At 50.2% G+C, this 15627-nt stretch overlaps 1 protein-coding gene across 4 annotated transcripts in view; it reads left to right on the top strand.

Moving 5' to 3' along the window:
- Positions 1-15627, top strand: part of LOC106586965 (ras-associated and pleckstrin homology domains-containing protein 1) — a 178419-nt gene that overhangs the window by 114596 nt on the left and 48196 nt on the right. For 3 of the 4 annotated variants that reach the window (XM_045707278.1, XM_045707279.1, XM_045707281.1), the window contains exons 7-9: positions 4152-4226; positions 9939-10016; positions 12648-12807. In XM_045707278.1, the coding sequence (XP_045563234.1) occupies positions 4152-4226; positions 9939-10016; positions 12648-12807 (313 nt within the window). The remainder of the gene's footprint in view (positions 1-4151; positions 4227-9938; positions 10017-12647; positions 12808-15627) is intronic. The other variant, XM_045707280.1, reaches the window with a different exon arrangement.

Consider the following 15627-nt stretch of genomic DNA (forward strand, 5'->3'; position numbering starts at 1 on the left):
CATGGAGGGTACAGTAGTATATTTAGAGGCAGGGCCCATGGAGGGTACAGTAGTATCTCTAGAGGCAGGGCCCATGGAGGGTACAGTAGTATCTCTAGAGGCAGGGTCCATGGAGGGTACAGTAGTATCTCTAGAGGCAGGGTCCATGGAGGGTACAGTAGTGTTAACAGTAGTATCTCTAGAGGCAGGGCCCATGGAGGGTACAGTAGTATCTCTAGAGGCAGGGCCCATGGAGGGTACAGTAGTATCTCTAGAGGCAGGGCCCATGGAGGGTACAGTAGTATCTCTAGAGGCAGGGCCCATGGAGGTTACAGTAGTATCTCTAGAGGCAGGGCCCATGGAGGGTACAGTAGTATCTCTAGAGGCAGGGCCCATGGAGGGTACAGTAGTATCTCGAGAGGCAGGGCCCATGGAGGGTACAGTAGTGTTAACAGTAGTATCTCTAGAGGCAGGGCCCATGGAGGGTACAGTAGTATCTCTAGAGGCAGGGCCCATGGAGGGTACAGTAGTATCTCTAGAGGCAGGGCCCATGGAGGGTACAGTAGTGTTAACAGTAGTATCTCTAGAGGCAGGGCCCATGGAGGGTACAGTAGTGTTAACAGTAGTATCTCTAGAGGCAGGGCCCATGGAGGGTACAGTAGTATATCTAGAGGCAGGGCCCATGGAGGGTACAGTAGTATCTCTAGAGGCAGGGCCCATGGAGGGTACAGTAGTATCTCTAGAGGCAGGGTCCATGGAGGGTACAGTAGTATATCTAGAGGCAGGGCCCATGGAGGGTACAGTAGTATCTCTAGAGGCAGGGCCCATGGAGGGTACAGTAGTATCTCTAGAGGCAGGGCCCATGGAGGGTACAGTAGTATCTCTAGAGGCAGGGCCCATGGAGGGTACAGTAGTATCTCTAGAGGCAGGGCCCATGGAGGGTACAGTAGTATCTCTAGAGGCAGGGCCCATGGAGGGTACAGTAGTATCTCTAGAGGCAGGGCCCATGGAGGGTACAGTAGTATCTCTAGAGGCAGGGCCCATGGAGGGTACAGTAGTATCTCTAGAGGCAGGGCCCATGGAGGGTACAGTAGTATCTCTAGAGGCAGGGCCCATGGAGGGTACAGTAGTATCTCTAGAGGCAGGTCCATGGAGGGTACAGTAGTATATCTAGAGGCAGGGCCCATGGAGGGTACAGTAGTATCTCTAGATGCAGGGTCCATGGAGGGTACAGTAGTATATCTAGAGGCAGGGCCCATGGAGGGTACAGTAGTATCTCTAGAGGCAGGGCCCATGGAGGGTACAGTAGTATCTCTAGAGGCAGGGCCCATGGAGGGTACAGTAGTATCTCTAGAGGCAGGGCCCATGGAGGGTACAGTAGTATCTCTAGAGGCAGGGCCCATGGAGGGTACAGTAGTATCTCTAGAGGCAGGGCCCATGGAGGGTACAGTAGTATCTCTAGAGGCAGGGCCCATGGAGGGTACAGTAGTATATCTAGAGGCAGGGTCCATGGAGGGTACAGTAGTATCTCTAGAGGCAGGGCCCATGGAGGGTACAGTAGTATCTCTAGAGGCAGGGCCCATGGAGGGTACAGTAGTATCTCTAGAGGCAGGGCCCATGGAGGGTACAGTAGTATCTCTAGAGGCAGGGCCCATGGAGGGTACAGTAGTATCTCTAGAGGCAGGGCCCATGGAGGGTACAGTAGTATCTCTAGAGGCAGGGCCCATGGAGGGTACATTAGTATATCTAGAGGCAGGGCCCATGGAGGGTACAGTAGTATCTCTAGAGGCAGGGCCCATGGAGGGTACAGTAGTATCTCTAGAGGCAGGGCCCATGGAGGGTACAGTAGTATCTCTAGAGGCAGGGTCCATGGAGGGTACAGTAGTATCTCTAGAGGCAGGGCCCATGGAGGGTACAGTAGTATCTCTAGAGGCAGGGCCCATGGAGGGTACAGTAGTATATCTAGAGGCAGGGCCCATGGAGGGTACAGTAGTATATCTAGAGGCAGGGTCCATGGAGGGTACAGTAGTATATCTAGAGGCAGGTCCATGGAGGGTACAGTAGTATATCTAGAGGCAGGGCCCATGGAGGGTACAGTAGTATCTCTAGAGGCAGGGCCCATGGAGGGTACAGTAGTATATCTAGAGGCAGGGCCCATGGAGGGTACAGTAGTATCTCTAGAGGCAGGGCCCATGGAGGGTACAGTAGTATATCTAGAGGCAGGGCCCATGGAGGGTACAGTAGTATCTCTAGAGGCAGGGCCCATGGAGGGTACAGTAGTATCTCTAGAGGCAGGGCCCATGGAGGGTACAGTAGTATCTCTAGAGGCAGGGCCCATGGAGGGTACAGTAGTATCTCTAGAGGCAGGGCCCATGGAGGGTACAGTAGTATCTCTAGAGGCAGGGTCCATGGAGGGTACAGTAGTATATCTAGAGGCAGGGCCCATGGAGGGTACAGTAGTATCTCTAGAGTCAGGGTCCATGGAGGGTACAGTAGTATCTCTAGAGTCAGGGTCCATGGAGGGTACAGTAGTATCTCTAGAGGCAGGGCCCATGGAGGGTACAGTAGTATCTCTAGAGGCAGGGTCCATGGAGGGTACAGTAGTATCTCTAGAGGCAGGGTCCATGGAGGGTACAGTAGTATCTCTAGAGGCAGGGCCCATGGAGGGTACAGTAGTATCTCTAGAGGCAGGTCCCATGGAGGGTACAGTAGTATCTCTAGATGCAGGGTCCATGGAGGGTACAGTAGTGTTAACAGTAGTATCTCTAGAGGCAGGGTCCATGGAGGGTACGTAGTATCTCTAGAGGCAGGGTCCATGGAGGGTACAGTAGTATCTCTAGAGGCAGGGCCCATGGAGGGGAGGCAGGGTCCATGGAGGGTACAGTAGTATCTCTAGAGGCAGGGCCCATGGAGGGTACAGTAGTATCTCTAGAGGCAGGGCCCATGGAGGGTGCAGTAGTATATCTAGAGGCAGGGCCCATGGAGGGTACAGTAGTATCTCTAGAGGCAGGGCCCATGGAGGGTACAGTAGTATCTCTAGAGGCAGGGCCCATGGGGGGTACAGTAGTATCTCTAGAGGCAGGGCCCATGGAGGGTACAGTAGTATCTCTAGAGGCAGGGCCCATGGAGGGTACAGTAGTATATCTAGAGGCAGGGCCCATGGAGGGTACAGTAGTATATCTAGAGGCAGGGCCCATGGAGGGTACAGTAGTATATCTAGAGGCAGGGCCCATGGAGGGTACAGTAGTATATCTAGAGGCAGGGTCCATGGAGGGTACAGTAGTATCTCTAGAGGCAGGGCCCATGGAGGGTACAGTAGTATATCTAGAGGCAGGGCCCATGGAGGGTACAGTAGTATATCTAGAGGCAGGGCCCATGGAGGGTACAGTAGTATATCTAGAGGCAGGGTCCATGGAGGGTACAGTAGTATCTCTAGAGGCAGGGCCCATGGAGGGTACAGTAGTATCTCTAGAGGCAGGGCCCATGGAGGGTACAGTAGTATATCTAGAGGCAGGGCCCATGGAGGGTACAGTAGTATATCTAGAGGCAGGGCCCATGGAGGGTACAGTAGTATATCTAGAGGCAGGGTCCATGGAGGGTACAGTAGTATCTCTAGAGGCAGGGCCCATGGAGGGTACAGTAGTATATCTAGAGGCAGGGCCCATGGAGGGTACAGTAGTATATCTAGAGGCAGGGCCCATGGAGGGTACAGTAGTATATCTAGAGGCAGGGCCCATGGAGGGTACAGTAGTATCTCTAGAGGCAGGGCCCATGGACCCCCTGTTCCAACACCACATCCTTCGACAGGCTTCTGAGGTCCTTTTAAAGGTTGAAACTAAAGTAGGTTTTCTTACCTGTCTGAATGGTATTTGATGGACAGAACATTGAGGAAGGACAGAGATCAGTGTTTACCCACAGCTTGTTTACCCATGAGCCACGTCTATTCACTCTGGTTAATTTGATCTTGATCAAACCAGTTGATTTTCCTATGCTTCCACAAATGCCTCCACAAATGCTTCCACAAATGCCTCCACAAATGCCTCCACAAATGCTTCCACAAATGCTTCCACAAATGCTTCCACAACAGGTTGAAATGCACAATTGTATTCATTACCGATCACTGATTTTTCCCTGATGTTCCTTGTCTCTCTTCCTCTCCGTTCTGCACCAAGCACTCCTATCTGGACTGGGAAACCTCCCTGATTCTGCAAAATATAGCAGGGAAGCCCTCTCACTTGCTGACCAAGGTGACACCTCCTTCGCTTCTCTACATCCTCCTCCTGCATGCTACCAGGTTCTCTGCTCCTCTACATCCTCCTCCTGCATGCTACCAGGCTCTCTGCTTCTCCCAATCCTCCTGCATGCTACCAGGCTCTCTGCTTCTCCCAATCCTCCTGCATGCTACCAGGTTCTCTGCTTCTCTACATCCTCCTCCTGCATGCTACCAGGCTCTCTGCTTCTCTACATCCTCCTCCTGCATGCTACCAGGCTCTCTGCTTCTCTACATCCTCCTCCTGCATGCTACCAGGTTCTCTGCTTCTCTACATCCTCCTCCTGCATGCTACCAGGTTCTCTGCTTCTCTACATCCTCCTCCTGCATGCTACCAGGTTCTCTGCTTCTCTACATCCTCCTCCTGCATGCTACCAGGTTCTCTGCTTCTCCCAATCCTCCTGCATGCTACCAGGCTCTCTGCTTCTCCCAATCCTCCTGCATGCTATCAGGTTCTCTGCTTCTCCCAATCCTCCTGCATGCTACCAGGTTCTCTGCTTCTCTACATCCTCCTGCATGCTACCAGGCTCTCTGCTTCTCCCAATCCTCCTGCATGCTATCAGGTTCTCTGTGATTTGTTGCTTATCCATCTCAATCTCTCACTCCCTCCCCCTGCTCGGCCTACTTTCTGCCCACTCATCTCTCTCTCTGTCTCTCTCTCTCTCTCTCCCTCCTTCCATCTCAATCTCTCTCTCTCTCCTTCTCTATCAGGTTCTCTGCTTCTCTACATCCTCCTGCATGCTATCAGGTTCTCTGCTTCTCTACATCCTCCTCCTGCATGCTATCAGGTTCTCTGCTTCTCTACATCATCCTCCTGCATGCTATCAGGTTCTCTGCTTCTCCCTATCCTCCTGCATGCTATCAGGTTCTCTGCTTCTCTACATCATCCTCCTGCATGCTATCAGGTTCTCTGCTTCTCTACATCCTCCTCCTGCATGCTACCAGGCTCTCTGCTTCTCCCAATCCTCCTGCATGCTACCAGGTTCTCTGCTTCTCCCAATCCTCCTGCATGCTACCAGGCTCTCTGCTTCTCCCAATCCTCCTGCATGCTACCAGGTTCTCTGCTTCTCCCAATCCTCCTGCATGCTACCAGGTTCTCTGCTTCTCCCAATCCTCCTGCATGCTATCAGGTTCTCTGCTTCTCTACATCATCCTCCTGCATGCTATCAGGTTCTCTGCTTCTCCCTATCCTCCTGCATGCTATCAGGTTCTCTGCTTCTCTACATCCTCCTGCATGCTATCAGGTTCTCTGCTTCTCTACATCATCCTCCTGCATGCTACCAGGTTCTCTGCTTCTCCCAATCCTCCTGCATGCTACCAGGCTCTCTGCTTCTCCCAATCCTCCTGCATGCTATCAGGTTCTCTGCTTCTCTACATCCTCCACCTGCATGCTATCAGGCTCTCTGCTTCTCCCAATCCTCCTGCATGCTATCAGGTTCTCTGCTTCTCCCAATCCTCCTGCATGCTATCAGGTTCTCTGCTTCTCCCAATCCTCCTGCATGCTATCAGGTTCTCTGCTTCTCTACATCCTCCTCCTGCATGCTATCAGGTTCTCTGCTTCTCTACATCATCCTCCTGCATGCTATCAGGTTCTCTGCTTCTCCCTATCCTCCTGCATGCTATCAGGTTCTCTGCTTCTCTACATCCTCCTGCATGCTATCAGGTTCTCTGCTTCTCTACATCATCCTCCTGCATGCTATCAGGTTCTCTGCTTCTCCCAATCCTCCTGCATGCTATCAGGTTCTCTGCTTCTCCCTATCCTCCTGCATGCTATCAGGTTCTCTGCTTCTCTACATCCTCCTGCATGCTGTCAGGTTCTCTGCTTCTCTACATCCTCCTGCATGTTATCAGGTTCTCTGCTTCTCTACATTCTCCTCCTGCATGCTATCAGGTTCTTTGCTTCTCCCAATCCTCCTGCATGCTATCAGGTTCTCTGCTTCTCTACATCCTCCTCCTGCATGCTATCAGGTTCTTTGCTTCTCCCAATCCTCCTGCATGCTATCAGGTTCTCTGTGATTTGTTGCTTATCCATCTCAATCTCTCACTCCCTCCCCCTGCTCGGCCTACTTCCTGCCCACTCATCTCTCTCTCTCTCTCTCTCTCTCTCTCTCTCTCTCTCTCTCTCGCTGTCTCTCGCTCTCCCTCTCTCTGTCTCTCTCTCTTCCGCTGCCCTGTCTCTCCCCCCTTCCATCTCAATCTCTGACTCCCTCCCCCTCCTTGGCCTACTTCTCTCTGTCTCTCTCTCTCTCTCTACCTCTCTCCCTCTCTCTCTCTCTCTCCCCCGCTGCCGTGTTTCCCCCTCCCTACTCCTTCCTCCCTCCCCTTGCTCCTGCTGGCTACCTCTGCAGTCTCTGTACCTTTCTCCCATTGCACAGGGATGAGACTAAGGTCAACTGCAGTGGAGCTTTTACGACTGTACTGTGCGTGTACTATGTGGTTTAACAATACCATTAGAATGGATTGTATGCTGTATGTGTTTTAACATAAGAATGTATTGTACCTGGACTGAGCCAGCCACCCACACCAAGCCAACATGTCCTGTCTGGACTGAGCCTGGACTGAGCCAGCTACCCCACACCATACCAACATGTCCTGTCTGGACTGAGCCTGGACTGAGCCAGCCACCCACACCATACCAACATGTCCTGTCTGGACTGAGCCAGCTACCTACACCAAGCCAACATGTCCTGTCTGGACTGAGCCTGGACTGAGCCAGCTACCCACACCATACCAACATGTCCTGTCTGGACTGAGCCAGCCACCCACACCAAGCCAACATGTCCTGTCTGGACTGAGCCTGGACTGAGCCAGCTACCCACACCATACCAACATGTCCTGTCTGGACTGAGCCAGCTACCCACACCATGCCAACATGTCCTGTCTGGACTGAGCCAGCTACCCACACCATGCCAACATGTCCTGTCTGGACTGAGCCTGGACTGAGCCAGCTACCCACACCATGCCAACATGTCCTGTCTGGACTGACCCAGCTACCCACACCATACCAACATGTCCTGTCTGGACTGGACTGACCCAGCTACCCACACCATGCCAACATGTCCTGTCTGGACTGACCCAGCTACCCACACCATGCCAACATGTCCTGTCTGGACTGGACTGACCCAGCTACCCACACCAAGCCAACATGTCCTGTCTGGACTGACCCAGCTACCCACACCATGCCAACATGTCCTGTCTGGACTGACCCAGCTACCCACACCATGCCAACATGTCCTGTCTGGACTGAGCCAGCTACCCACACCATGCCAACATGTCCTGTCTGGACTGACCCAGCTACCCACACCATGCCAACATGTCCTGTCTGGACTGGACTGACCCAGCTACCCACACCATGCCAACATGTCCTGTCTGGACTGACCCAGCTACCCACACCAAGCCAACATGTCCTGTCTGGACTGGACTGACCCAGCTACCCACACCATGCCAACATGTCCTGTCTGGACTGGACTGACCCAGCTACCCACACCATGCCAACATGTCCTGTCTGGACTGACCCAGCTACCCACACCATGCCAACATGTCCTGTCTGGACTGACCCAGCTACCCACACCAAGCCAACATGTCCTGTCTGGACTGACCCAGCCACCCACACCATACCAACATGTCTGGACTGACCCCCTGACCCTTGGAGAGGAAACGTTCAATGTGCCAGTGGATGACCTGGGCTTGTCAGGAGAGAGTTGAACTACCAGTGTTTTGCTAGCATAGCCTGGAGTATGTTTCTGGATTTATCTGATGGCATTGAGGAGTTACCACCTCAGTCACTGGCTTCATCAATAAGTGCATCGTACGTACATATCCCAACCAGAAGCCATGGATTACAGGCAACATCCGCACCGAGCTAAAGGCTAGAGCTGCCGCTTTCAAGGAGCGGGACACTAATCCAGACCTTTATAAGAAATCCCACAATGCCCTCAGACAAACCATCAAAAAGGCAAAGGGTCCATCATACAGGACTAAGATTGAATCCTACTACACTGGCTCTGACACTCGTTGGATGTGGAAGTGTTTGCAAACTATTACGGACTACAAAGGGAGAACCCAACCGCGAGTTGCCCAGTGACACGAGCCTATCAGATGGACTAAATACCTTCTATGCTCACTTCGAGGCAAGCAACGCTGAATCATGCATGAGTGCACCAGTTGTTCCGGACGACTGTGTGATCTCGCTCTCCGTTGCCAATGTCAGCAAGACTTTTAAACAGGTCAACATTCACAATGCCGCGAGTCCAGACCGATTACCAGGATGTGTACTCCGAGCATGAGCTGACCAGCTGACAAGTGTCTTCACTGACATTTTCAACCTCTCCCTGACCGAGTCTGTAATGCCTACATAATTCAAGCAGACCACCATAGTCCCTGTGCCCAAAAACGTCAAGGTAACCTGCCTAAATGACTACCGCCCACGTAGCACTCCGTCGATAACCAAGTGCTTTGAAAGGCTGGTCATGGCTCACATCAACACCATTATCCCAGAAACCCTAGACCCACTCTAATTTGCATACCGCCCCAAACAGATCCACAGATGATGCAATCTCTATTGCCAATCCACACTGCCCTTTCCCACCTTGTAAAGATTTCTAAAAACATCATTCTACTTTGACATTACGGGGTATTGTATGTAGGCCAGTAACACAATCTAAATGTAATCCTTTTCAAAATTACAGCTGGAGAGAGAGAGAGAGAGAGAGAGAGAGAGAGAGAGAGAGAGAGAGAGAGAGAGAGAGAGAGAGAGAGAGAGAGAGAGAGAGAGAGAGAGAGAGAGAGAGAGAGAGAGAGAGAGAGAGAGAGAGAGAGAGAGAGAGAGAGAGAGAGAGAGAGAGAGAGAGAGAGAGAGAGAGAGAGAGAGAGAGAGGACCGTGTGTGTGTGGTGTTGGCACAGCGAGGCCGTCCTCGCTCTCTGCCAGGGATGTATCCTAGTGAAAGGATTCTCTCCTTTCCTGTTCTCAGTTTCTATCGTGACTCTCTCTCGCCGGACACATGTTTTAAGGTGTCTGATCTGAGCAGCACCACTAGAAGAGGGATAGACTTGTTTGTTTTCGAACCAACCTGCTCAGAACAGAATAATTTCATATTGTCTGGTTGACTACTAGTCTCGTACGCATCTCTGTGATTGGAAGCTCCTCACCGGGCAAGGACGGTAATGGACTAACTGGATTGGTTTAATAACTACAGGAGATACAAGAAACAAAAAGTTATTTTATTATGAGATATTCTGACTGTTCCCGTTTTGAGGAAATGCTTTGAAGTTGAGAGGAAAAACGAACTGCTATAATATGGAAGAGAGGAACAGCTTCTCTACTGCGGGGAATTGGTTCAAAATGTAGCTTAATCCGAATACTAATCTGGGGAATATGAAACAACGGGGGACGATTTTAACAGTAGCCATCGTTTTGACGACAACGAAACAGATTTCATACCAAAGACGCACTTCAATTCTAAAACTGGGAATATATACGTTTTTGTTCCGATAAAGGAACACAGACAGGAACGTTGCCTGGTGTAGATAGAGATCGTCACAATGGCATCTTGTTGGAGAAGCCAGGTAAGTGAGAGAGGAGCGATGGAGGTTCCCACCTGAGGGGAAGGGGAGATGGATAGAAAGGTGGGCTGGGCTGTGTGGACTCTTCTGTAATGGTGCTGTGTGTGTGTGTGTGTGTGTGTGTAGGAGGAGCAGGTTGCCAAGAAGAAGGCAGAGAAAATCCGTGTGGCTTTGGAGAAGATCAAGGAAGCCCAGGTTAAAAAGGTGAGTTTACCTGGCTGACTCCTGCTACTCCTACTAAATAGACAGGTTAAACAGGTGAGTTTACCTGGCTGACTCCTGCTACTCCTACTAAATAGACAGGTTAAACAGGTGAGTTTACCTGGCTGACTCCTGCTACTCCTACTAAATAGACAGGTTAAACAGGTGAGTTTACCTGGCTGACTCCTGCTACTCCTACTAAATAGACAGGTTAAACAGGTGAGTTTACCTGGCTGACTCCTGCTACTCCTACTAAATAGACAGGTTAAAAAGGTGAGTTTACCTGACTGACTCCTGCTACTCCTACTAAATAGACAGGTTAAACAGGTGAGTTGACCTGGCTGACTCCTGCTACTCCTACTAAATAGACAGGTTAAACAGGTGAGTTTACCTGACTGACTCCTGCTACTCCTACTAAATAGACAGGTTAAACAGGTGAGTTTACCTGGCTGACTCCTGCTACTCCTACTAAATAGACAGGTTAAACAGGTGAGTTTACCTGGCTGACTCCTGCTACTCCTACTAAATAGACAGGTTAAACAGGTGAGTTTACCTGGCTGACTCCTGCTACTGTCTCTCTCTGTCTCTCTCTTTCTCGCTCTCCCTCTCTCTCGCTCCCTCTCTCCCTCCCTCTCTCTCTCCCTCTCGCTCCTTCTCTCCCTCCCTCTTCTACTCTCTCTACCCCACTCTCTCTACCTCTCCCTCTCTCCCTCATTCTCTCTCCCTTATTCTCTCTCTCTCCCTTCCTCACTCTCTCCCTCATTCTCTCTCTCTCCCTCACTCTCTCTCTCTCTCTTCCTCACTCTCTCCCTCACACTCTCTCTAACTCTCACTCTCTTTCTCTCTCTTTCTCATCCTCTCTCTCTCTTTCTCTCTACCTCACTCTCTTTCCTTCTCTCTACCTCTCTCTCTTGTTCTTTACTATGAGATATTCTGACTGTTCCTGTTTTGAGGAAATGCTTTGAAGTTGAGAGGAAAAACGAACTGCTTTAATATGGAAGAGAGGAACAGCTTCTCTACTGCGGGGAATTGGTTCAAAATGTAGCTTAATCCGAATACTAATCTGGGAGAATATGAAACAATGGGGACGTTGGGAGTTGCAGCGATGGGACAAGACTGTAACTACCAATTGGATATCACGAAATTGGGGAGGGAAAAAAATGTGCCCAGTTTGTGATCAGTATGTGATCAGTTTGTGATCAGTATGTGACCAGTATGTGATCAGTATGTGATCAGTATGTGATCAGTATGTGACCAGTATGTGACCAGTATGTGATCAGTATGTGATCAGTATGTGATCAGTATGTGATCAGTATGTGACCAGTATGTGATCAGTATGTGATCAGTTTGTGATCAGTATGTGATCAGTATGTGATCAGTTTGTGATCAGTATGTGACCAGTATGTGACCAGTATGTGACCAGTATGTGATCAGTATGTGATCAGTATGTGATCAGTTTGTGATCAGTATGTGACCAGTATGTGATCAGTATGTGATCAGTATGTGATCAGTATGTGATCAGTATGTGATCAGTATGTGATCAGTATGTGATCAGTATGTGATCAGTATGTGACCAGTATGTGATCAGTATGTGACCAGTATGTGACCAGTATGTGACCAGTATGTGACCAGTATGTGACCAGTATGTGACCAGTATGTGATCAGTATGTGATCAGTATGTGATCAGTATGTGATCAGTATGTGACCAGTATGTGACCAGTATGTGATCAGTATGTGACCAGTTTGTGACCAGTATGTGACCAGTATGTGACCAGTTTGTGACCAGTTTGTGACCAGTTTGTGACCAGTTTGTGACCAGTTTGTGACCAGTATGTGACCAGTTTGTGACCAGTTTGTGACCAGTTTGTGACCAGTATGTGACCAGTATGTGACCAGTTTGTGACCAGTATGTGACCAGTTTGTGACCAGTATGTGACCAGTTTGTGACCAGTATGTGATCAGTATGTGATTCGTATGTGATCAGTATTGGGGCGGCAGGGTAGTCTAGTGGTTAGAGTGGAGGGGCGGCAGGGTAGCCTAGTGGTTAGAGTGGAGGGGCGGCAGGGTAGCCTAGTGGTTAGAGTGGAGGGGCGGCAGGGTAGCCTAGTGGTTAGAGTGGAGGGGCGGCAGGGTAGCCTAGTGGTTAGAGCGTTGGACTAGTAACCAAAAGGTTGCAAGTTCGAATCCCCGAGCTGACAAGGTACAAATCTGTCGTTCTGCCCCTTGAACAAGGCAGTTAACCCATTGTTCCTAGGCCCTCTTCTGACTTGCCTAAATTATTTTGGCCAGGGTAGCCTAGTGTTACGTTGACTAGTAACCAAAAGGTTGCAAGTTCGAATCCCCGAGCTGACAAGGTACAAATCTGTCGTTCTGCCCCTTGAACAAGGCAGTTAACCCATTGTTCCCCGGTAGGCCCTCATTGTAAATAAGAATTTGTTATTAACTGACTTGCCTGGTTAAATAAAGGTTAAATAAATAAATAAAATGTGACCCGTATGTGATGTAAAGTTAGCCTGCTGTCTTATCCTATGTGTGGTCCCTTCTAGCTAGTGATCAGCTTTTGTTGAACCCTTCTACTCTACACAAGTAGTCTGATGTGAAGACGCCCTCTTCTCCGTGTCCCCTGTCTTCTAGCTGGTGATCAGAGTCCACCTGTCAGATGAGAGCTCTAAAACCATGATGGTGGACGAGAGACAGACTGTCAGACAGGTTCTGGACAGCTTGTTGGACAAGTCCCACTGTGGCTACAGTCCTGACTGGTCCCTGGTCGAGACCATCAACGAACTGCAGATGGGTAAGGAGCAAACACACGCAAATACTGTGGACACTGCTCCGACTGCAGACGGATAAGACGGATAAGACACTGCTCCGACTGCAGATGGATAAGATACTTCTCCAACTGCAGATGGATAAGACACTGCTCCGACTGCAGATGGATAAGACACTTCTCCAACTGCAGATGGATAAGACACTTCTCCGACTGCAGATGGATAAGATACTTCTCCAACTGCAGATGGATAAGACACTGCTCCGACTGCAGTTGGATAAGATACTGCTCCGACTGCAGATGGATAAGACACTTCTCAGACTGCAGATGGATAAGATACTTCTCCAACTGCAGATGGATAAGACACTGCTCCAACTGCGGATGGATAAGACACTTCTCCAACTGCAGATGGATAAGACACTTCTCCGACTGCAGATGGATAAGACACTTCTCCGACTGCAGATGGATAAGACACTTCTCCGACTGCAGATGGATAAGACACTTCTCCGACTGCAGATGGATAAGACACTGCTCCGACTGCAGATGGATAAGACACTGCTCCGACTGCAGATGGATAAGACACTGCTCCGACTGCAGATGGATAAGACACTGCTCCGACTGCAGATGGATAAGACACTGCTCCGACTGCAGATGGATAAGACACTTCTCCCACTGCAGATGGATAAGACACTTCTCCCACTGCAGATGGATAAGACACTTCTCCGACTGCAGATGGATAAGACACTTCTCCCACTGCAGATGGATAAGACACTTCTCCCACTGCAGATGGATAAGACACTTCTCCCACTGCAGATGGATAAGACACTTCTCCGACTGCAGATGGATAAGATACTTCTCCAACTGCAGATGGATAAGACACTGCTCCGACTGCAGTTGGATAAGATACTGCTCCGACTGCAGATGGATAAGACACTTCTCAGACTGCAGATGGATAAGATACTTCTCCAACTGCAGATGGATAAGACACTGCTCCAACTGCGGATGGATAAGACACTTCTCCAACTGCAGATGGATAAGACACTTCTCCGACTGCAGATGGATAAGACACTTCTCCGACTGCAGATGGATAAGACACTTCTCCGACTGCAGATGGATAAGACACTTCTCCGACTGCAGATGGATAAGACACTGCTCCGACTGCAGATGGATAAGACACTGCTCCGACTGCAGATGGATAAGACACTGCTCCGACTGCAGATGGATAAGACACTTCTCCCACTGCAGATGGATAAGACACTTCTCCCACTGCAGATGGATAAGACACTTCTCCCACTGCAGATGGATAAGACACTTCTCCGACTGCAGATGGATAAGATACTTCTCCAACTGCAGATGGATAAGACACTGCTCCGACTGCAGTTGGATAAGATACTGCTCCGACTGCAGATGGATAAGACACTTCTCAGACTGCAGATGGATAAGATACTTCTCCAACTGCAGATGGATAAGACACTGCTCCAACTGCGGATGGATAAGACACTTCTCCAACTGCAGATGGATAAGACACTTCTCCGACTGCAGATGGATAAGACACTTCTCCGACTGCAGATGGATAAGACACTTCTCCGACTGCAGATGGATAAGACACTTCTCCGACTGCAGATGGATAAGACACTGCTCCGACTGCAGATGGATAAGACACTGCTCCGACTGCAGATGGATAAGACACTGCTCCGACTGCAGATGGATAAGACACTTCTCCCACTGCAGATGGATAAGACACTTCTCCCACTGCAGATGGATAAGACACTTCTCCCACTGCAGATGGATAAGACACTTCTCCCACTGCAGATGGATAAGACACTTCTCCCACTGCAGATGGATAAGACACTTCTCCCACTGCAGATGGATAAGACACTTCTCCCACTGCAGATGGATAAGACACTTCTCCGACTGCAGATGGATAAGACACTTCTCCCACTGCAGATGGATAAGACACTTCTCCCACTGCAGATGGATAAGACACTTCTCCCACTGCAGATGGATAAGACACTTCTCCCACTGCAGATGGATAAGACACTTCTCCCACTGCAGATGGATAAGACACTTCTCCCACTGCAGATGGATAGGTGCCTCAAGTCTGGAGCGATGACACAGACATACAACTCTTTGTATAATTTCCCGTAACAGCAAAGGGATTACCAGGCACTGCAGTGGTCATGTGGTCTCTGCTCTGAGCGGCAGACGAGGGGGATGGGCTGCCACAACAGGGATGATGGAAAGATTAAACTCAATCGCTTAGAATATGAAAACGCCCCCAGAGGGGAGGGTATTAAAAGCCAATGACATTCTGCAGCAGAGAGGGCTGGTGGCCGTAGAGACGGGCTGTTAGTATGTCATCACAGTGCAGCAGAGAGGGCTGGTGGCTGTAGAGACGGGCTGTTAGTCTGTGGCCTGTCATCACAGTGCAGCAGAGAGGGGTGGTGGCTGTAGAGACGGGCTGTTAGTCTGTGGTCTGTCATCACAGTGCAGCAGAGACGGGGCTGTTAGTATGTTGTCTGTCATCACAGTGCAGCAGAGAGGGCTGGTGGCTGTAGAGACGGGCTGTTAGGATGTTGTCTGTCATCACAGTGCAGCAGAGAGGGTTGGTGGCTGTTGAGACGGGCTGTTAGGATGTTGTCTGTCATCACAGTGCAGCAGAGAGGGCTGGTGGCTGTAGAGACGGGCTGTTAGTCTGTCATCACAGTGCAGCAGAGAGGGCTGGTGGCTGTTGAGACGGGCTGTTAGTATGTTGTCTGTCATCACAGTGCAGCAGAGAGGGCTGGTGGCTGTAGAGACGGGCTGTTAGTATGTGGTCTGTCATCACAGTATCAGAGTATTCTTCAA

The sequence above is a fragment of the Salmo salar genome, chromosome ssa25 (assembly GCF_905237065.1).
Source record: "Salmo salar chromosome ssa25, Ssal_v3.1, whole genome shotgun sequence".
In the NCBI taxonomy this organism is placed as follows: domain Eukaryota; kingdom Metazoa; phylum Chordata; class Actinopteri; order Salmoniformes; family Salmonidae; genus Salmo; species Salmo salar.